Raw genomic sequence first — 24361 nt, 5'->3', positions numbered from 1 at the left:
GGGTCACAGGTAAAAGAATGATGACCTAAATGAAGTAGCATAAGACTCTGATGGAAAATTAGCATCAGAAGAGGGGAAGAAAACTTTTTAAAATTCTTTGTGGGATGTGGATGTCGCTGGTGATGCCAGTATTTTTTACCTATCCTGAAGTACCTTTGAGGTGATGGTAGTGAGTTGCCTTCTTGAACCACTGCAGTCCCTGAAGTGTAGGTACACCCATAGTGCTGTTAGGGAGGGAGTTCCAGGATTTTGGCCCACCGATAGTGAAGGATGTGTGATATATAGTTCCAAATCAGGATGGTGAATGGCTTGGGGGGAGCGGAAATTGCCAGTGATGGCGTTCCCATGCTTCTGCTGCCCTTTCCTTTCTAGGTGGTAGAGGTTGTGGGTTTGTAAACTGTTGTCAAAGGAGCCTTGGTGAGTTTCTGGCCAATGGCAATTCCCAGGATGTTGATAGTAAGGGAGTCAGCGATGGCACTGCCATTGCATGTCAAGGGACAAAGTTACATCGTAACTTGTTTGAGATGGTCATTAGCTGGTACTTGTGTGGCACAAATGTCACTTGCCAATTATCAACCCAAGCCTGAATATTGTCCAGATCTTGTTGCATACGGACACAGACTGCTTCAGTATCTGAGGAGTTGCAAATGCTACGGAACATTGTGCAGGCAACAGTGAACACCACAACTTCTGATCTTGTGACGGATGGAAAGTTATTGATGGGAGAAGTTGATAACATCTGGACCGAGGACACTATCCTGCAGGGATGTCCTGAGCCTGAGATGATTGATGTCAAACAATCACAACCATCTTACTTGGTGCTAGCTATGACGCTAACCAATGGAGCATTTTTCCTGAATTCCACTGACTTCACTAAATGCTGCCTTGAAGTCAATGACAGTCACTTTCATGTCACCTCTTGAGTTCAGCATTTTGAAAAGAATATGAATTTCAATTCAGTTAAGTGATGCTATTTTGTATCCATTACCTCTATATTCTTTTTAAACCACTGATATTCAACATTTGGATATCCTGTTGCTTGGCAGGAGAGTCTCACTGCCTGACCGGCGAGTACTGCCTGGGAAACCGGCTGAACGAGAATCTTCAATGAAGCTGAAACGTAAATGCATCAAAATGAAAGATCTGATTTTGATTTGATTCATTGTCACATGTATTAACATACAGTGAAAAGTATTGTTTCTTGCGTGCTATACAGACAAAACAAAAAAGAAGAACAATGTTTGAAAGAAGAACAATGTTTGAAATGCATCAGCTTAAACTAACATTTTTACTTTACGGTGAGACAAATCCATGCTCACATGGAAAGATTATCAATCACTTCATATGCAGTATTATTCATCTGGTTGGAGCACCTTTTAATCATTTTCGATGGTTTATTTCTGTTAGTTGAGTTTAGGGAAACTTATACATCCTAGCTAATCTAACACCAAATTACCATGGATGCTGGGTACCTGCATTGAAAACACACAATGCTGAAAATACTCAGTGGATCTGTATCTGTGGAAAGAATCATCATAGAATCATAGAAACCCTACAGTGTAGAAAGAGGCCATTCGGCCCATCGAGTCTACACCGACCACAATCCCACCCAGGCCCTACCCCCGTATCCCTACATATTTACCCGCTAATCCCTCTAACCTACGCATCTCAAGACACTAAGGGGCAATTTTTAGCACAGCCAATCAACCTAACCCATCTTTGGACTGTGGGAGGAAACCGGAGCACCCGGTGGAAACCCACACAGACACGAGGAGAATGTGCAAACTCCACACAGACAGTGACCCAAGCCGGGAATCGAACCCAGGTCCCTGGAGCTGTGAAGCAGCAGTGCTAACCACTGTGCTACCGTGCCGCCCGTAAATCAGAATCCCCACAGTGCAGAAGGAGGCCATTCAGCCCACCGAGTCAGCACCGACCACAATCCCACCCAGGACCCACTCCTGTAACTACACATATTTACCCTGTTAATCCCCTGACACTAAGGAGCAATTTAGCAGGGCCAATCCACTTAACCTGCACATCTTTGGACTGTGGGAGGAAACCGGAGCACCCGGAGGAAATCCACAGTCACGGGGAGAATGTGCAAACTCAGACAGTGACCCAAGGCCGGAATTGAACCCGGGTCCCTGGCGCTGTGAGGCAGCAGTGTTAACCACTGTGCCACCGTGCCGCCCCAAGAGAAAGAGAGTTAATATTTCAGGCTGTCACCTTTCGAGTATTCCCAGTATTTTTTTTTAAACTCAAGCCATACCGGCATACAAAGAAAAAATAACTTTGACAATTAGATCTTGGTGGTATATAATTCACTAACCCTAACCAAGCTCACTTACGTGTGACTCTCGCCCTCACAACATGATTGGCGCTGACTGGTGTGACATGAATTTAAAGAGATCTGAAAAATAGGCATTCCGAAGGCATGAAAGCATCTAAAGAGGATCAGACGTGATTGGCTCGAGTAGTAGAAACAGATTACTTAGATGATTGCTATAGAAAGGTTAAGTTCCCCAAACAGAAACAATTTACCTAATGACTGGGTGATTAAGCATTATAGAAATGCTAAGCTGCACAAAAGGAAAAAAAAAGAGATATGTAGACAGCCAATCATGAGTTTAAAGCATCAAAAGAGGAAACAGCATAACAGCTCCCCCCGCCCCGAAATACACCAATCCACACCTTACAACCAGAAGCCAGTCTGCAACTCACAGCCAGGAAGCTAGGACCCATTTCACAGCCAAGGGGTCTTGTAATATCTTTTGCTTCTCAGAGATGCATCGAAGGTGGATGCGCATAGTCAGAAAATCTCCCAGCTTCCCATATCAACCTTGGCGGGGGGGCGGGGGAGAAAAGTACTACGAATAGCTGGATCTTCATTCGAGGGGTTGGGTACAGGATAGAGTTGGGCCCACCATGCCTACCACAGATTGGGGGCAGCCAGAGGGGCTGCTGAGTGCCAAGATGGGCTGGTGAAAAACCCCGTCTCAGTTCTCTGCAACATTGCCCCAGTTGTTTTGTTAAATTATAGGTGCTCCTGGCCTTGCCCCACATCACTCCCCCACCTACTCCTCATGCTCATACATGCTAACTCATGCCAACCATCCCCCTCACTCACTCTCCATACCTGCATGCAGCCTATGACTCCATATAGCCTCTATGCCAACTTAATGCCAAGTCAGGAATGCCATAGAACCTCATGGCCCCTATGCCAACTCACTGCTACCTCATGCCAACCCATGCACCCCTTTACCCTTATTCTCTCCATGCAAACTCACCCAATATCCAATAGGAACCAAGCTGAGATGAAATAAAATAATGTTCTGAATATCAATTACGGACTTCACTATATAAAACAACACTCTCATTCACGTTAGTCCATTCAATACATTTAAATCCCCTCAAGCACTTAGCCACTTATAAAAACAGAAAATTCTATTCACTTTAAAGTTTAATTATTTATCAGTCACAAGTAGGCTTACATTAACACTGCAATGAAGTTACTGTGAAAATACCGTCATCGACACACCTGTTCAGGCATACTGAGGGAGAGTTTAGCATGGCCAATGCACCTAACCAGCACTCCGGAGGAAACCGGAGGAAACCGGAGCACCCGGAGAAAACCCATGCAGACACGGGGAGAATGTGCAAACTCCACACAGACAGTCACCCAAGCCGGGAATCGAACCCGGGTCCCTGGCGCTATGAGGCAGCAGTGCTAACCATTGTGCCGCCGTGCTGCCCCATGTATTCGTTGCCAGAGCGTTAGACTGGGCTGCTGGTTTGTTAGTTTAGTAATATTACCACTATACCACCCATGCCAGGTCCTTTCATAGCCCCATATCATAGGCACCTAATCCTTTAGTAACCTCTTGTACCTGTCACTCAAACTTTGAACTTACACCCCCTTGTCAATCTGATAAGGATAGGTTGAGGAAACAGTCAAGTAGTAACAATGATACAATGACAACACTTAGACTTACATCAACAAATAGCTATTGAAACTCATCCCACAAATACAGGCAAGCTTTAATTTTCAAAGGTCAGGGGATTGATCAAATGGCGGAGCGGACTCAATGGGCCGGATGGCCCAATTCTGTTCCAATATATCTGAAGAATGTCGAGCAGTTTCTGATTGCAGAATGTCTTAAAATATTTTCCATGTCACAGTGACCTAGATTGATAGGGTGGAGGCCGGTTGGGCAGGGGGCAGCAACAGCTCACAGCCAAACTGGCTTGAGAGCAGGTAGGCTCTCAGGTAGGTAGACAGCTTGACAGTTCCACACATCCCATCTGGCCTTTACAAGCATTTATTTCCACTTTAAAAAAATGAAACTCATACACTGCAGGACAAGGCCCTTGCTCCATCAAAAATGGAGCCTGTTTGAACTCCAAGGCCAACACTTTATGCAGTAACCACACCCTGGTCCCTACTAGCAATCTGTGTGCTCACGACACTGAGCACCATATGCAGCACGGTGGCACAGTGGTTAGCACTGCTGCCTCATAGCACCAGGGACCCGGGTTCAATTCCCGGCTTGGGTTACTGTCTGTGCGGAGTCTGCACATTCTCCCTGTGTCTGAGTGGGTTTCCTCCGGGTGCTCTGGTTTCCTCCCACAGTCTGAAAGCCATGCTGGTTATGTGCATTGGCCTTGCTAAATTCTCTCTGTGTACCCGAACAGGCGCCGGAGTGTGGCGACTGGGGGATTTTCACAGTAACTTCATTGCAGTGTTAATGTCAGCCTACTTGTGACTAATAAATAAAGCTATCCCCTCAGCATTCATCAGACAACAGCCACCATCTGCTCCCCCCACCTACCCAGTCAATTCTTGTTCCAACCATACCCATCCCCCCAAACTGATCAGGACTATTCCCCTCTCTTCCCACCACCACCACCTCCACCTGCCCCACGATACACCCTCAATCGCCTTCATACATTACAACCAACGTCTGCTCTGATCAGAGTCCTCCCAAAGTGTCTCCCACCCGCACCCTATCTCCGCACCCCCCCCACCCGGGCCAGTTTGGCTGTGAGCTGTTGCTGCTTCCTGCCGACCAGCCTCCACCCTGTCAATCCAGATCACTGTGACGTGGAAAATATTTTAAGACAGTCCATAATCAGAAACTGCTCGACATTCTTAAGATATATTGGAGCAGAATTAGGCCATCCGGCCCATCGAGTCCACTTCGCCATTCGATCATGGCTGATATGCTCCTCATCCCCATTTTCCTGCCTTCTCCCCATAACCCTTCAACCCCATTACCAATTAAAAATCCATCTAACTCGTCTTTAAATTTACTCATTGTCCCAGCATCCATCGCACTTTGGGGTAGCAAATGCCACAGATTCACAACCCTTTGGGAGAAGTAGTTTCTCCTCAACTGTTTTAAATTTGCTACCCCTTATCCTAAGGCTATGGTCTCTCGTCCTACAATGCCCCACCAGCAGAAGCATCCGCTCCACATCTACTTTATCCATACCTTTTATCATCTTGTATATCTCAATTTGATCTCCCCTCATTCTTATAAATTCCAGAGAGTATAGGCCTAAACTGTTCAATCTCTCTTCATGCGACAAACCCCTCATTTCTGGAATCAATCCAGTGAATCTTCTCTGAACTGCTTTCAATGCCGCTATATCTTTCCTCAAATAAGGGGACCAAAACTGTGCACAATGCTCCAGGTGCGGCCTCACCAATGCCTTGTATAGTTGCAACAATACTTCCTTATCTTTATATTCTATTCCTTTAGTTATAAATGCCAACATTCCATTCACTTTCCTTATTATCTGCTGTACCTGCATCTAAAGTTTCTGTGACTCATGAATCAGGACACCCGGATTCCTCTGCACTGATTTCGATAATAAATCGTCTTCCCATTTTTCTGACCAAAATGGATGACCTCACACTTATCCACGTTAAACTCCATCTGCCACATTTTGGCCCACTCTCCTAACCTATCTATATCCATTTGTAAGGTTCTTATTTCCTCATTGCAACTTACTGTCCCGCCTGTTCTTATGTCATCTGCGAATTTGGCTACAGAGCCTTCTATCCCTTTATCCAAGTCATTAATATAGATTGATATAGCTGGGGCCGCAAGGACTGAATCCTGTGGTACCCACAAGTTATTTCTTGCCGTCCAGAAAAAAAAACATTTATCCCGACTCTCTGTCTTCTGTCTATCAGCCAGTCACCTATCCAAGCTAATAAAATACCCCTAATCCCATGTGATCGAACCTTGTGAATTAACCTTTTGTGCGGCACCTTATCAAACGCCTTCCGGAAGTCCAGATATACTACATCTACAGGATCCCCATTATCCACTTTGCTTGTTACATCCTTAAAGAACTCTAGCAAATTAGTCAAACATGATTTGCCTTTCATAAAGCCGTGCTGACTCTGATGGATAGCATTCTGACTTTCCAAATGTCCTGATATTGCTTCTTTGATAATTGATTCCAACACTTTCCCAACAACAGATGTTAAACTAACTGGTCTGTAATTTCCCACATTTTGCCTCCCTCCCATTTTGAATAAGGGCGTTACATTAGCATTTTCCAATCCATTGGAACCTTTCCCGTGTCCAGGGAATTTTGGAATATTATAACCAATGGATCCACTGTCTCCGCCACCACTCCCTTTAATACCCTAGGATGTAGGCCATCAGGCCCGGGGGACTTACCTGCCCTGAATCCCAATAGTTTGCTCAGTGCCTTTCCCTTATCCATGTTGATTGTTCTAAGTTCTACCGTTTCTATTACCTCTGACTTGCCCGTTCCTATAGGAATGGTACTAATGTCCCAGTTCATGGAACCCATACTCCTGCATTCCCCAACCTCAAAACAAAATTCCTGCATGAAACATGCCCCAAGCGAAAATCAAGGCCTGTAAGTTAAAGGACCAGCAGTAGACTAGAATACTTTTGATTACAAAAATACCTTGTGCTTTTTTTAAGTGGTCTGAAGTTCTCCCTTTAAAGGATGGCTGGTTAAGCCAATCAATGTTTAGTACCAATGACCTGAGCCTAAATGGTGCATCATCCACCAATTGCACATTAAAATAGCATTGGGTTCCTCAACCTGTGTAGGATCTAGATTTGCATATTAATGGATCCTCTTGCCTGAAACAGGTGAATAGTCCTGCTTCCCATGTTCATATAATCAAAGAATCCTTACAGTGCAGAAGGAGGCCATTTGGCCCATCAAGCCTGCACCGACAACAATCCCACCCAGGTCCTATCCCCATAGCCTCACGTATTTATCCTGCTAATTTCCCTGACATTAAGTGGCAATTTCGCATGGCCAATCAACCTAACCCGCACATCTTTGGATTGGGGAGGAAACTGGAGCACCCAAAGGAAAACCACGTCGACACAAGGAGAATGTGTAAACTCCACACAGTTATTCGAGGCCGGAATTGAACCCGGGTCCCTGGCGCTATGAGGCAGCAGTGCTAATCACTATGTCACTGTGCCGCCCCATGTTGCTCATGGGTCAGAAATTGCAGCAGGCATATCACCGTTGGCAATGGGGCAATGAGTGGTGCACTGCCACTTTGACTTACTGTTGCTCTCTGCCTCTCAGTAAAGACTCTGAAAAAAAGGTTTTTCAAACTGACCCGAGGATCTTAGAAGCTGAAAGGCTTCGGTCTGCCCCATTGCTTGAAGGAACTCCAACAAGTCTTTCACAGTCACGCCCCGGCTGCCCATCACATGCAGCAAACTTCGACTGGGGCTTCCTTCTGGATCCAGTACCTTCAGCGAGCATTTATCTAGGTCCTCCGAACTGTAAAAAAGACAACATATTTGAGATCATTGGATCACTGAGAAAGTCTAGTAAGTTGTTAATCGTTGCAAAGTGTTACGATGACAAAAAGTGCTAACTTCGAAATAAAGAGGGAAGCTAGGCAAAACTTTTCTGTCATTAACGTAATTAAGTTGCTCAAGTGACAACAAAGTTGTGTCTTCAAAATAATGGATTAATGGATGTGGGGAAAAAACAGGTACATTGATTGGTTTGCACCCTGAGGTGCTGAATTGTTGGCCAAATGGCCTTTTCATGTGAACTATCATTTTAAGTTCAAGCGTTGTAGCCACAAGTTCTGTAGCAGTAAGCAGCTCAGTTAGAAATCTGGCTTCTCATCCAACACTTCTACCCATGGTTTTTTAAAAAAGTTTATTTATTAGTGTCACAAGTGAGCTTACATTAACACTGCAATGAAATTATTGTGAAAATCCCCTAGTCGCCACACTCTGGCACCAGAACGGGTACATAGAGGGAAAATTTAGCATGGCCAATGCACCTAACCAGCACATCTTTTGGACTGTGGGAGGAAACCCACGCAGACACCGGAGAATGTGCAGACTCCAAACAGACAGTGACCCAAGCCGGGAATCGAATCTGGGTCCCTGGTGCTGTGTGAGGCAGCATGGCCAACCACTATGCCATCGTGCTGCCCCTCTGTGCCACCGTGCTGCTCATCATGCCATTACCTTCGCGTTATTTGAGTTTTGATTTATCAGTTATGAAATACAGTTTTCCATTAGCAGATGAAGACTTATCCAAACCAAAATCCACAGACCCAGCATGTGTTAGTATATCATGCCATAGAATTAATCTCTTGCCTCAGAAGATCACACATTGGCAATTACCTGGGTTTTTCTGATGTGTGGAAAATAATAAGTCTGAAGATCAAAACGGTAATTACTCTTTTCTTATATCATACAGAAGCCATAAGGTGCAGTTAGATACTGAAGCAGCACAAAAAAAGCTTACTATGAGAACTGGATTGACCCACAGGGAGGAGTTAATGTACCTTCTTCAGAACAGAATTCTTAAAAATTATAAGGAACAGTACATTTAGATAAAAACATCTCATAGATAAAATGGTGTAGTTACATTCCAAGTTCACCCTTGAGTTTGAACCTTTACCAGAAGTAAATACGACAGATATCAAACACTTATGATCAAAGATGCAACAGGAAGCAAGTACTGCAGACTGTTAATAACAGAAAAGTACATAAATATTACAACCCAGAAACAGGCTGTTCAGTAAAACTAGTCCATACGGATATTTGTTCTCCACATTAATAGTTGTCTTAATCCCATTTGCTGCCAGTTTCCATTCCCCTTCTTCCTTCAATCACCAATATAACCTATTTTTCATTATGAACATGCTCACTGCTGCAGCAATTGATTCTGGTAGTGCATTCCTCCGTCTCACATCCTTCTGTATCAAAAATGGTTTTCCTGTTTTCTGTCGTAATTCCCTTAAGTCTTCTATTTATCTATTTCCCTACACTGTACTATCTCTCCATAACTTTACATAATTCTACTAACCTTCTCTGTTCCGATTAGCAACAGATTTCCAGCATCTGCAGCATTTTGCTTTTATATAAGGGAAGACAATTCGGTCTTTCACATCAAATATTCCAAAACACAGAACTGAAATGCAGATTGAGATTTCCCTACTTGTCATAACTTCCACCACTATCTAAAGCAGGGTGTAACTTTCCCACGGGCATTGCAGAAATATATTTAACATTAAGACAACTCTCACATATCTTAATATGTTGCTGCAACATCTCTATTATGGACTGACAGTTATAGCTTTTGCCCAGGCATGATCTTCCAGAATGCTGACAAAAATAGACATAACCTATTCAGGTATTGCTTCAAAAAGGGGCATTTTTGGTTAAAACTTTTCATCTTGAACTCATCAGGACAGTTTGCAAAAATACTAAATCATGTCCTTTTCGGTGTTCGCAATGGACAAGGGACGACGGACTGTACCCAACTGGTTGGTGCTTGCAAAATGCAAAACACAAGAGTCAACATAAGATATCAATGTACAGGGCCTTGTTTTTTGCAAACAGAAATTAGGCACATTGCACCTGTTTCAGCTCAACAAAATAAATAACAACAGTTCACTGGTTCATTCCTCAGGGCAATGCCTTGGCCAGAGTCAAGCTACCTGGTTTAAATTTCAAACAATGCTTTGCAGTTAGCTGCCAGTCAATCAACTGGTGCATTTTCCTTGGCAATGCCTCTACTAATCAGAGTCCATTTGCCAACCAATCAGCACTCTCTTCTCCTACAGTATAAATTTGTTGTTTTCCCTGATATTGGTACTTTTGCAAACTGTCCAGAAATGCACAAGACAAAAAGCTTCAACAAAAAGATCTTTTTCAAAAATACTAAAGTTCTTCAATATCAAATGTCCTTTTGTATAACCTTTTCTACTTCTGAACATTGAAAGACATTCTAAAGACAAAGCAACAAGCTAAGATGCCTGATGAGATTACATTCAGCTTGTTAGTTAGGGGCAGCACGGTGGTTAGCACTACTGCCTCACAGCGCCAAGGACCCGGGTTCAATTCCCGGCTTGGGTCCCTGTCTATGTGGGTTTCCTCTTGGTGCTTCGGTTTCCTCCCATAGTCCGAAAGATATGCTGGTTAGGTGCATTGGCCATTCTAGATTCTCCCTCAGTGTACCCTAACAGGTGCCAGAGTATGGCAACTAGGGGATTTTCACAGTAACTTCATTGCAGCTTTAATGTAAGCCTACTTGTGACTAATAAATAAACTTTAAAACTTGGTGACGGCCCAGCAATAGTGACTACATGACTATGCTATTTTATTGTGTAGAAGACAGGCAGAGAAATGGTTTACCTGAATCTAGACCAAGCCTATTTCTGCTGCCTTTACACGCCTGCATTAACATCTTGTTTTTCTCAACTGTAGTTAATGTTTATTCACTCTAATTATTTTTGTCCAGCACAGTCGATTCCTCGTTTACAAGAATAAAAAAAACTATCAGGGATTTCTGAAGGTTAATGCATCGCTTGGCGGCATTTAATTTTTGATCTTTTAATTCTGACTAATTGACCCCAACAGTAGTCATTGCAACATAAATTCAGCATTCCTATCATTGAAGCATGTTGAAAGTGAGCACGAATTAGAGATTCAGGGCAATGGTGTTGTAGTAGTCCAAGCTCTGACCGGCATTCCCTTTGAGAGAAGCTCTCGGTTACACCACAGGATCACTGCAATTAAAATCAGAATTATTGTACTTAATTCTCATTGTTTCGTAATGGCACTTTATTAAGAGCTTTTCTTTGTGATTTTCCACTAAAACAGTATACTGCAATGAGCTTTGTACTTTTTTATTTGTTTACAAGATGTGGGCATCATTGGCAAGAGCAGCATTTAGTACTTTACTGATAGCTGCCTTCTTGAAAGCGGCAGTCATTGTGGTGTAGGTAACCCATTTGGTGAGAGTCGTAGCTGACATGTCTAATTTCCTTAATCTTCTGAGAAAGTAGAGGCGTTGGTGGGCTTTCTTAACTATAGCTTCCGCATGGAGGGACCAGGACAGGTTGCTGGTGAACTGGACACCTAAAAACTTGAAGCTCTCAACCATTTCCACTTCAAATGCACACAGAAAATCACAAATCACAGCAAAAACACTGATTTATTTTCTTCTTACACAAAAAACTACATTCCACATTGTAACATTCCCAATACATTATACAATACTGTGGTTTACAAGCAGATCTACAAAAACCTAAAGTTTGTCGCAGGATAAGAGAAGTCCCCCGGGCCTGATGGGAGATACCCCAGAATACTGAGAGAGGCAAGGGAGGAAATTGCTGGGACTTTTGAGGGAAATCTTTGTATCCTCACTGGCTACAGGGGAGGTCCCAGAAGATTGGAGAATAGCCAATGTCATTCCTTTGTTTAAGAAGGGTAGCGAGGATAATCTAGCTATGTACAAGCCGATGAGCCTTACATCAGTGGTAGGGAAATTATTGGAGAGGATTCTTCGAGACAGGATTTACTCCCAGTTGGAAATAAGTGGACGTATTAGCGAGAGGCAACATGGTTTTGTGAAGGGGAGGTTGTGCCTCACTAACTTGATCTGAGTTTTTCGAGGAAGTGACAAAGATGATTGATGAGGGTAGGGCAGTTGTCTACATGGACTTCAGAAAGGCCTTTGACAAGGTCCCTCATGACAGACTGGTACAGAAGGTAAAGTCACACAGGATCAGAGGTGAGCTGGCAAGATGGATACAGAACTGGCTCGATCATAGACACGGGCATTTGGCCTCTGATCTTCGGGGGTAAGCGTTCTCCAAGGCGGCCTTCATGACACACGACAACGCAGAGTCGCTGAGCAGAGACCGATAGCCAAGTTCCGCACACATGAGTGTGCCTCAACCGGGATCTTGGGTTCATGTCACACTAACTGTAATCCCCACCACTTGCCTGGGCTTGCAAAATCTCACTAACTGTCCTGCCTGGAGACAATACACATCTCTTTAACCTGTGCTTAACGCTCTCTCCACACACATTGTCTGTACCATTAAGACTTGATTACCTGTAAAGACTCGCATTTCAACCATTATTTTGTAAATTGAGTTTGTGTCTTTATATGCCCTGTTTGTGAACAGAACTCCCATTCACCAGACGAAGGAGCAGCGCTCCGAAAGCTAGTGGCTTTTGCTACCAAATAAACCTGTTGGTCTTTAACCTGGTGTTGTGAGACTTCTTACTGTGTTTACCCCAGTCCAACGCCGGCATCTCCACATCATAGGTCATAGAAGACAGAGGGTAGCAGTGGAAGGGTGCATTTCTGAATGGAGTGCTGTGACTAGTGGCGTTCCTCAGGGATCAGTGCTGGGACCTTTGCTATTTGTAATATATATATATAAATGATTTGGAGGAAATTGTAACTGGTTTGATTAGTGAGTTTGCGGACAACACAAAGTGGGTGAAATTGCGGATAACGATGAGGACAGTCGGACGATACAGCAGGATATAGATTGGTTGGAACCTTGAGAGGAAAGAAGGCAGACGGAATTTAATCCGGACAAATGTGAGGTAATGCATTTTGGAAGGTCTAATGCAGATGGGAAATATATAGTAAATGGCAGAACCCTTAAGAGTATTGTTAGGCAGAGAGATCTGGGTACACAGATCACCGAAAGTGGCAACGCAGGTGGAGAAGGTAGTCAAGAAGGCAGTCAAGAAGGCATATAGCGTGCTTGCCTTCAATGGCCAGGGCATTGAGTTTAAAAATTGGTAAGTCATGTTGCAGCTTTATAGAACCTTGATTAGGCCGCAGTTGGAATGTTCAATTCTGGTTGCCGCACTACCAGAAGGATGTGGAGGCTTTGGTGAGGGTACAGAAAAGATTTACCAGGATGCTGCCTGGTATGGAGAGCATTAGCTATGAGGAGAGGTTGGAGAAACTTGGTTTGTTCTCACCGGATCGACGGAGGTTGAGGGGCGATCTGATAGAAATCTACAAGATTATGAGCGGTATGGACAGAGTGGATAGTCAGAAGCTTTCTCCCAGGGTGGAAGAGTCAATTACGAGGGGGCATAGGTATATGGTGCGAGGGACAAGTTTTTTAGGAGATGTACGAGGCACATTTTTTACACAGAGAGTAATGGGTGCCTGGAACTCGCTGCCAGAGGAGATAGTGGAAGCAGATACAATAGTGACTTTAGAGGAGTGTCTGGACAAATATATGAATAGGATAGGAATAGAAAGACATTGTCTCCAGAAGGGTAGGGGGTTTTAGTTAAGTCGGACAGCATGATTGGTGCAGGCTTGGAGGGCCGAAGAGCCTGTTCTTCTGCTGTAATTTTCTTGATTCTTTGTTTACCCCAAATCACTAAACATTATTCTTCTTTTCTGACGAGACCATTCTACTATTTCCAAGGCTGTGGTATTGAATACGAGGCCCAGCCCTGACACCATCCCTGCCACTCCACCACTATCACCGGGGTCAGGATTTTCCAGTCCTGTCAGCGGTGCGTGATGTTGCAGGTGGGGCAGAAAAATTGTTTTTCAAATTTTGCCACCCTTCCCACAACAATGCCAGACACTGGCGTGACAGCCTGGGGCAAATGGCCAGGTTTCAACACCAACATTTCAGCATCCCATCACCAGAAGGACCAATCTATATGACTGCGTTGAGGAGGCTCAGCATCTTATTGCAGATATTAAAATAAAAAATACTTTAAAACGTATTTCAATCAGACAGGACAAAGAGGTTGCCTATAAACTTTCTAAGAAGTAAAGATCACCACAGTGCTTTGTTGTGGCATGTTGCTATAAACAGCATGGCCATAATGCATAACTTGTTGAATCATATCCTGCATCATGATTGTTTGCTGATGACATTTGCTGATGACACCAAGATTGGTGGAGTAGTGGATGAGGTGGAGGGCTGTTGTAGGCTGCAAAGAGACATAGATAGGATGCAAAGCTGGGCTGAAAAATGGCAAATGGAGTTTAACCCTGATAAATGTGAGGTGATTCATTTTGGTGGGACTAATTTAAATGTGGATTACAGGGTCAAAGGTAGGGTTCTGAAGACTGTGGAGGAACAGAGAGATCTTGGGGTCCATATCCACAGACCTCTAAAGGTTGCCACTCAAGTGGATAGAGCTGTGAAGAAAGCCTATAGTGTGTTAGCTTTTTATTAACAGGGGGTTGGAGTTTAAGAGCCGTGGGGTTATGCTGCAACTGTACAGGACCTTGGTGAGACCACATTTAGAATATTGTGTGCAGTTCTGGTCACCTCACTATAAGAAGGATGTGGAAGCGCTGGAAAGAGTGCAGAGGAGATTTACCAGGATGCTGCCTGGTTTGGAGGGTAGGTCTTATGAGGAAAGGTTGAGGGAGCTGGGGCTGTTCTCTCTGGAGCGGAGGAGGCTGAGGGGAGACTTAGAGGTTTATAAAATGATGAAGGGGATAGATAGAGTGAACGTTCAAAGACTATTTCCTCGGGTGGATGGAGCTATTACAAGGGGGCATAACTATAGGGTTCGTGGTGGGAGATACAGGAAGGATATCAGAGGTAGGTTCTTTACGCAGAGAGTGGTTGGGGTGTGGAATGGACTGCCTGCAGTGATAGTGGAGTCAGACACTTCAGGAACATTTAAGCGGTTATTGGATAGGCACATGGAGCACACCAGGATGATAGGGAGTGGGATAGCTTGATCTTGGTTTCAGATAAAGCTCGGCACAACATCGTGGGCCGAAGGGCCTGTTCTGTGCTGTACTGTTCTATGTTCTATGTTCGGGGATGGCCTTGGCGAGATGTTTGTCTTCATCAATGACATGCTGAAGGCTCCGAAGAAGATGTCGTAGCTTCTCCACTCCGGGGAAGAACTGGACGACGAAGGGTACTCTGTCCGCTGTCTCCCGTGTCTGTCTTCTGAGGAGGTCAGTGCGGTTTTTCGCTGTGGCTGTCGACTGACAAGTTCCGCACACATGAGGACGGCCTCAACCGGGATCTTGGGATCTTAGCAAACAGACACTACGACAGCGGATGAATGAACACCGCTCGACAATCACCAGGCAAGAGTGTTCTCTTCCTGTTGGGGAACACTTCAGTGGTCACGGGCATTCGGCCTCTGATCTTTGGGTAAGCGTTCTCCAAGGCAGCCTTCACAACACACAACAGCGCAGAGTCGCTGAGCAGAGACTGATAGCCAAGTTCCGTACACATGAGGACGGCCTCAACTGGGATCTTGGGTTCACGTCACACTATCTGTAACCCCCATGACTTGCCTGGGCTTGCAAAATCTCACTAACTGTCCTGTCTGGAGATTTGCTCCCAAATAAACCTGTTGGACTTTAACCTGGGTGTTGTGAGGCTTCTTACTGTGTTTACCCCAGTCCAACGCCGGCACCTCCACATCAAAACGGTTAATTAGCCAGTGAATCCTTCCGCTAGTTCACACTAAAGTTAAAGTTTATTTATTAGTCACAAGTAAGGCTTGCATTAACATTGCAATGAAGTTACTGTGAAATCCCCCTAGTCACCACATTCCAGTGCCTGTTTGGGTCAATGCACCGAACCAGCATGTCTTTCAGAATGTGGGAGGAAACTGGAGCACGCAGAGGAAGCCCACGCAGACATGGGGAGAATGTGCAAACTCCACACAGACAGTGACCCAAGCTGGGAATCGAACCGTGGCACTGTGAGGCAGCAGTGCTAACCACTGTGCTGCCAATGCTGAGGAGTGTGAAATTATGAAAAAGTGACTTCCCTAAGGGGAGGTCAATGAAAATTGTTGTCAGTGAGACACTACCATTCTAACCATTATTTTGTAAATTGAGTTTGTGCCTTTATATGTTTGTGAATAGAACTCCCACTCACCTGACGAAGGAACAGCAAGCGCTCCGAAAGCTAGTGGACTTTGCTCCCAAATAAACCTGGTGGACTTTAACGTGGTGTTGTGTGGCTTCTTACTGTAATTAACCGTTTGACAAGTCACAATGTGAACACATTTATGCCAGCTGTTATCAGAGAGGATAGGGCTACTTAAGGCCACACTACAACTGAGCAGTCAGAGGTACCACTTGTTTTTTGGTGGGACTTCCCCATATTTGGTCATATATACAAATATTGCAGTAAGGACTTTCCAAGGGGGACTTTCCAAAATTTAATCATACGTAATTTGAGCATCAAACAAACAATTACACCCACAGCCTGTCAATTATCTGAAATATCAATCTTCTTCCATCATTCTGTCACCATAGAAACTAAATCTAATCTGTTTTATAAAATGTATTTGCAATGAACACTTCACATCACCGAAGCCTTTATTTGGACATGAATATTTGACTGATGTGTTTTTGGCTTTTGTAGGAGTTACATAAAATGTATGACATTATAAACTTATACACCACAAACTATAACTCATAAAGATGTTTGTGCTCATACACTGCAGCTGCAGTCTCAAGCATGCAGACTACACTGCTTCTCTTTCACATCTGATTAACATTTCATTGCCAATCCTTGCATTATTGTAGAAAAGGGCAAAAGTATCTCCACAACATTAAAAGCAATTCATCTTCATTTACTGAACGTTGCCACAGAATAAAAAGTAAAACTGGTCACCTTAGGTACACAGTAAGAAGTCTCACAACACCAGGTTAAACTTTAACCTGGTGTTGTGAGACTTCTTACTGTGTTCACCCCAGTCCAACGCCGGCATCTCCACATCATGACTACCTTAGGTACAACAGTGGGCCTGATTTTACCATCAAGTTGCGCCCGTTTTCGGGTGCAAAAACTTGGTAAAGTCAGGCATGAGGTGAGTAGCACGATCTGCGTCCACCTCCGCGCCGGGTCCCCCTTTACCATTCGCATGCATTTAAATTGAGTAAATGGGCTGCACGCCCAACCTTACTGACACTTCCCCCTTTACCACCATGTTCGCCCATCCAGAATCGGTGCGAAAAAGTAACGCTCCACAAAAGTCCAATTCGGGTCTCCAGTTAGTGAGGAGGCAAGTGCTGGGCATCTGACAGCTCTTTGCTTGAGATCGGTGGGGGGTGGTGGGGGAGAGGGGGTCTGCTGCCTTTCTACCCGAGATCAATGAGGGGGAAGGGGTGTCTGCTGCCACTCTGCCTACAGTCAGTGGGGAGGAAGGGGGGGGGGTCCATTGCCACTCTGGCTGAGATCAGTGAGGGGGAAGAGGGGGAAGGGGCCCACGATCGCTCTGGGTGACAGAGGGGATGGGGGATAAGAAGATCAGTAATGTTTGTGGGGTCCGGGGGAGGCATTATCCAGCCCAGGAGCGATGTGGCAGGAGAGCCGCATTCTATCATTTTCTTTCTGCGCATACCCAGTTGGAGGCTCTGTTCGGAGCTGCAGGATTTTGGGCGCATTAAGCTCTGTCCACAGGCTCGTGCAGCACGGTTCGGAATCACTGATATTTCTTCAGGCAGAGTGTGGATGGGGGCGCCCGAGAACAGGTCTAAAAGTCAGATCCGAAACACTCCCAGTTTCAAGTCCACCCAGCACTTAGAATCACAATGATAAAATAGGGCCCAGTGGGTCACTGTTGATTCTTAGGCAGACACGTCAATTAATTTGTACATAACGTGGTCCCAGAAACAGAAAACGGGAATACTGACCACTTAATGGGTTTTCACTGGACTGACCCAGGGAGAAATGGTGACCAAAATATCAGGGGATGTCCCTGTTTTCCAGCTTTAACATCAGCAATAATAGACTAAAGTTGATAGGACTTTGGTTTCCAGTCTGAAGGAAAGCAGCTCCAATATTGTGCATTGTCCTTTTTAAAACCAGAACCATCAGGCCAACTCCAAAAGTGAGAGTTATCACACTATTTATTTGGCTTATCTGCATATCAAAAATAAAATATGTTCCTAAAATATGTTCCACAACTCAGCTGATGAGAAGAAAAATATTGCACTATTTCCCAATACAAGATAGAACTAAATATACATGATAACTTCCATTCATTTACACTTTTAAGCTTTCTGTGCACTGAAAGCCATTTCGCCAAGCTGTTTAAATTGCCCAGACTTTCGGGATTAAAAAAAAGTAACTGCCTGAGTGCTGTAGTAAGACAAAAGAGGGAGTAGCCTTTTTCACCAATAAGGAAGCAGCCTTTGTAGCTCCTCCAGGCTTCAAAGGAGGCTGAAGCTTTCAACTTCAGAATCACAGAATATTAAATTACATATAGGAGGGTGTTCCGCAAACCCTTCACAAAACAGTAAGGCTAATGAAAAAGTACTGGAAGTTGCTGGGGAAAAGAGAAAGTTAGTGCATAACATCAAAGAGAGAAAGTCATAATACTTTGGTCACATCAGTAGAGCAGACCATAGACAAAGACAGTTATTGGAGGGAAAGAAAGGTTGATGGAGAACATAGGAGAGAGAAGCAGAGGAGAAAGCGGATGACATATAATAGACTGGAGGCAGCTGACCCTATGTTGAACGTAAAAGGGAAGGACAGACAGGAGACGGAGATCCATAGCAATCAACCTTCTGGGAAGAAGATGACACCAATGAATGAACAACACCAAAAGAGAGCCATTCGACCCATCATGCCTGCTGGTTCTTTGAAAGAGCTGTTCACTGTAGTCCCACACCCCAGGTTTCCCCCCCACCCAACTCTGCAAATTAGTCCTCTTTAAATACATATCCATTTGCCTTTCTAAAGTTCCTATGGAATCTGATGGTGCCACGCCTTCAGGTATTATGTTCTAGACCTTAACAAACCATTGTATGAAAAAAGTTTCTCCCAATTTTTCTTTGATTCTTTTGCCAGTTATTTTAAATCTATGACCTCTGGTTGCCTGCTCCATCAAAACACCTCATAATTTTGAGTACCACTCCTATATCTCTCACCTTAACCTTCACTGCTCACAGGAAAGTGATCCCAGCTTCTCCACATAATTCAATCCTTTCAACTCTTCTTTCATCCAAGTAACCCTCCTCTCTACCCTCTCCGAGGTCTTAGTCCTCAGCTATTATACACAATATTCCAGGCCCAACCATGATCTGTAAAAGTTATATTTGTATCAATGCCCCTATTCACAAACTGAAGGATTCCATTCAGTGTCTAAACTGCTTCCTCAACTTGTCTTGCTATCTTCAAGGATTTGTCAATATGTGCTCCAAGCTCACTGCACTGCTGAAAATAGTACCATTCAGACAACCTTCCACAGTGCATTGATTTTCACTTCTTCACATTAAATTGTGCCTATCAATCTCACTAATTTTACTATTTCCTCCTGCTTGTATGCCGCTTACCATTTACTACATTGCTAAGTTTTGTGTCAGCCACAAACTTTGAAACTCTACTCACTATACCCAAATATAACAGGAACCAATGGTCACATTTCAGGCCCCTGGAGGACCAGACCACATTCAGGAAGACATTTGTTCACCACTAATCACTGCCTCCTATTCCTTAGTAAGAAGTTTAACAACACCAGGTTAAAGTCCAACAGGTTTATTTGGTAGCAAAAGCCACACAAGCTTTCGAGGCTCTGAGCCCCTTCTTCAGGTGAGTGGGAATTCTGTTCACAAACAGAACTTATAAAGACACAGACTCAATTTACATGAATAATGGTTGGAATGCGAATACTTACAACTAATCAAGTCTTTAAGAAACAAAACAATGGGAGTGGAGAGAGCATCAAGACAGGCTAAAAAGATGTGTATTGTCTCCAGACAAGACAGCCAGTGAAACTCTGCAGGTCCACACAACTGTGGGAGTTACAAATAGTGTGACATAAACCCAATATCCCGGTTGAGGCCGTCCTTGTGTGTGCGGAACTTGGCTATCAGTTTCTGCTCAGCGACTCTGCGCTGTCGTATGTCGCGAAGGCCGCCTTGGAGAACGCTTATGTCCCGAGGCATGGTACATTGGGGAAACTATGCAGACGCTGCGACAACGGATGAATGAACACCGCTCGACAATCACCAGGCAAGACTGTTCTCTTCCTGTTGGGGAGCACTTCAGCGGTCACGGGCATTCGGCCTCTGATATTCGGGTAAGCGTTCTCCAAGGCGGCCTTCGCGACACACGACAGCGCAGAGTCGCTGAGCAGAAACTGATAGCCAAGTTCCGCACACACAAGGACGGCCTCAACCGGGATATTGGGTTTATGTCACACTATTTGTAACTCCCACAGTTGCGTGGACCTGCAGAGTTTCACTGGCTGTCTTGTCTGGAGACAATACACATCTTTTTAGCCTGTCTTGATGCTCTCTCCACTCCCATTGTTTTGTTTCTTAAAGACTGGATTAGTTGTAAGTATTCGCATTCCAACCATTATTCATGTAAATTGAGTCTGTGTCTTTATAAGTTCTGTTTGTGAACAGAATTCCCACTCACCTGAAGAAGGGGCTCAGAGCCTCGAAAGCTTGTGTGGCTTTTGCTACCAAATAAACCTGTTGGACTTTAACCTGGTGTTGTTAAACTTCTTACTGTGTTTACCCCAGTCCAACGCCGGCATCTCCACATCATGACTCCTATTCCTTAGCCAATTATCACATTATCACCATCCCTTTAATGTCATACACACTTTACCTTTCCAATCAAATCCTGCTTAGCCTTTTCTTATCCACTCAAAATTCCCCAGTTTTTTTCCAGAAAATTATACTTTTTCCATAGTACTAATCTTGTTCCTATATTACCCAGAATATTCTTGCAAGGGTCTATCTAACCAATGTCTTATACAAACTTATAAACATTACTTCCACGTTTATATATTCAATACCTATTTCAGTATAACCCAGAGGCAATCTACCTTTAAATGGCATTTTACAATTACCAAATTTTATAACATAAAATGAAGTTTGGTGTTTAAAGATATATTCAAATACTCCTATTCCCTCCTCTCTTAAATTTTCATTTTCCAATATTTACAGATTACTTTTTTAAAAGCTATTATGAATGTTCCATTACAATTTCTGGTGGGACTACCCATAGTTTAACACTTCACTCTTGAAAGAAAAACTCTTTTTGTTATTTTGGTGAGGACTACAAATTTATATCTTCTAAATACCAATTCAGTAAACAAAATGTTTTCTATCTTTGAATCCTCTATCTTCTCTTCACCTTCTTTGGTTCAATAAAAATAACTTCTTTTCTCTAATCTCTCATAACTAAAATCGCTCATCCCTGGTAAAGCTTGTGATAGTCTCTTCTGCTCCTTTCACCATGACCTTGACAACACTTCCAAAGTAGGTTGCTCGAAATTGGACAGAACATTTTAACCATGGCCAAGCCTTGCTTTGTAAAGGTCTGACATTACATTTTATCTTTTTGCATTTGTACCCCATGGTCCTGCTTACTGTTCCTTTTTCTCAAGAAATACTACTTCACATTTCTCTATAATGAACCTTATCCACCCATCTGCCAACTCCATTAACCTGTTTATGTTCTTTGCATTCTTCCTTACAGTCTGCCTTTTTTTAACCAATTTGCTAATCTGAAGAAGCCTTGATATTTGTCCTCTTTTGCCTATGTCCAAATCATTTATCCTATCATAGAGCTAAAGAGGTCCCAGTATAGATCCCTGGGTCACATAACTACCCCAATCCAAAAAGCATCTAGTTACTTCTATTTTGCGCCTTAATTTTAAAAACATCTTTCAAGGGATTTGGGCATCACTGGCTAAGCCAAAAATTATTGCTCATCCCTAATATCTGTTCCCAAGTTATCTTTCTGGCAATAACACCTTTAAAATCATGTATCCTCATTTTTCTAACAAGTCTATTTTGAACCATGTTATCTTTTGAAAGTTCATGCGTATAGCAACATCCCCTTTATGTTTTGCGATTTCCTCAAAACATTCATTTAACTTAGTCAAGCATAACCTTCCCTCATTGACTCAGAGAATGATACAGCACAGGAGCCGCCATATGATTATCATCCATCTTTAAACAGCAATCCAATTAGTCCCATTCCCCTGCTCTTTCTCCACAGCCCTGTAAAGTTTTGCCTCCAAATAATTATCCAATTCCCTGTTGAAGGTTTTGTTGAAACTATTACCCTTGCAGTCAGTACATTCCATACCATAAGAGCCCAATGCCTAAAACTTGACCCTCATTCCACCTCTGGTTCTGTTGTCAATTACCTAAACCTCTTTTTCAATCCACATTGTCTCTTATCGAACAGCCATGTTTTTCTAACTATTCACAAATTTCATATTGGCTCTCTGGGCTTTGGAACTTCACCCACAATAGGGGGCAAGACAATTTAGCTGTTAATTTCTTTGTTTATCCTTTTCCCTTTTCTGAACATAATGGTATCATTTACATATCCTTTTGTATCCCAATTCAAAAGATTTTGAGATGCCTATGGTTTATACCTATGCCATCTTATCCCAAAGCTCTTCAAAATCAAAGACTGGTGTCTTTTATTTTGCATTTTATTTCCATTAACTTTAATAGAGACATGTTTCTGTAAGGTGAGATATATATGAAATAAAACTTCTACATAAGATAGCAGAAAGCATGCTGAACCAAAACTTCCTTTACCTTTCATACTAAGTGTCTTAATTAGGTTCTTATTGGAACCCGAATTCTTCTACACAAAAAGTTACTGAATAAGTCAGCTTCCACACAGTTGACATCAAACAAAGTAGGAGTCATAGCATCCATTTCGCGCACAGCCAGCTCCCGCAAACAGAAATGTGATAAAGACTCATTGTTCATGATACCAAAAACAATTTACTTATTCTTTGAAATAGTACTACGGGATCTTTTATGTCCATCTGAGGGCGCAGACAGCGCTTTGCTTTAACGTCTCATTCAAAAGGCAACATTTCTGGCAGTGCAACATTCCTCCAGTACGGCACTGAAGTGTTGGCCTAGCTTTTTGCATTCACATTACAACAGTGACTGTGCCTTTTAAAAATATTTAAAGTAAAGTAAAGTTTATTTATTAGTCACAGATAGGCTTACATTAATACTGCAATGAAGTTACTGTGAAAATCCCCTAGTCGCCAAACTGTTCGGGTACACTGAGGGACAATTTAGCATGGTCAATTCACCTAACCAGACCGTGGGAGGAAACCGGAGCACCCAGAGGAAATGCACGCAGACACGAGGAGAACATGCAGACTCAGCACAGACAGTGAACCAAGCCAGGAATCAAACCTGGGTCCCTGGCGCTGTGAGGCAGCAGTGCTAACCACTGTTCCACTGTACCACCCAAGGCAGTTATATGGGTTGTAAAGCACTATGAGTTGCCTTGTGGTCGTGAAAGTAACTTTATAAATGCAAGTCTTTTTTTTTCCTTTATTCTGTAGCTTAATCTCTGCCTCAAAAAAGAACTTTACTGCACTCGCGAGAATTTTCCACTTCACACTCTCATTATCATAATGCCTCATTCAGCCTGCATAAAATTGCCAATTCTTGTGCTAAATTACACACAACTAGGAATAATTTTATGCAAGAGTGTTGGCTACCATAATTTCTATTTGTAAAATTTAGAATCTCAAGTTTGCTCTGATTTCCAGCTTTAGTTTAGGGATCCAGCTATTGGATTACTTCTTTAACACCCAGTTGCTACTTTTTTCACTGCTGTAAATGATGATTTTTCCCACTGCATTTTTTTTCCAAGTTCCTCTTCTTGGAGGGCAAGCACCATCCTGTTTTTGCTTTTTCATATTCTACCTGAAAAAATTCTTCAGTGTTATTTCTTAGCTTCCTTCCAGTCTTTGCTCTTTAAACTGTTCTACTTTCTCAACATAGTATTTTTCCCCTTTAGCTGCTTTTTCCAATTTGCCTTCTCTACCAAAGGTCTCTTTACCTTGCTTTTGTTCTCCCTTCAGAGTACTTGTCTACCTTTCTGTTTCACTAAAATGCACCATCAGACTTCTCAGAATCTACAACCGTTCCAGTCACTTCCTGATCAACCTTTATCTCACGCAACTTTTGCCACTCTGACATGTTGCAACTTATAAAGGGGACAGGACATAGCACCATGCACCGCAATACACAAACTTTAAAGAAGCCAGTCAAGTAGGTCCCAATCTACAGAGATTCC

The 24361-nt window shown here is 43.3% G+C and overlaps 1 protein-coding gene across 2 annotated transcripts in view; it reads right to left on the bottom strand.

The window, feature by feature from the left end:
* Window positions 1-24361, bottom strand: part of malt1 (MALT paracaspase 1) — a 176587-nt gene that overhangs the window by 103245 nt on the left and 48981 nt on the right. For both annotated transcript variants that reach the window (XM_078220109.1, XM_078220100.1), the window contains exons 3-4: window positions 7634-7800; window positions 989-1113 (exon numbers count right to left, since the gene is read on the bottom strand). In XM_078220109.1, the coding sequence (XP_078076235.1) occupies window positions 989-1113; window positions 7634-7800 (292 nt within the window). The remainder of the gene's footprint in view (window positions 1-988; window positions 1114-7633; window positions 7801-24361) is intronic.

The sequence above is a fragment of the Mustelus asterias genome, chromosome 1 (genome assembly GCF_964213995.1).
Source record: "Mustelus asterias chromosome 1, sMusAst1.hap1.1, whole genome shotgun sequence".
In the NCBI taxonomy this organism is placed as follows: domain Eukaryota; kingdom Metazoa; phylum Chordata; class Chondrichthyes; order Carcharhiniformes; family Triakidae; genus Mustelus; species Mustelus asterias.
The sequence above is the reverse complement of the archived record's forward strand: the minus strand, read 5'-3'. Positions and strand labels throughout refer to the sequence as shown.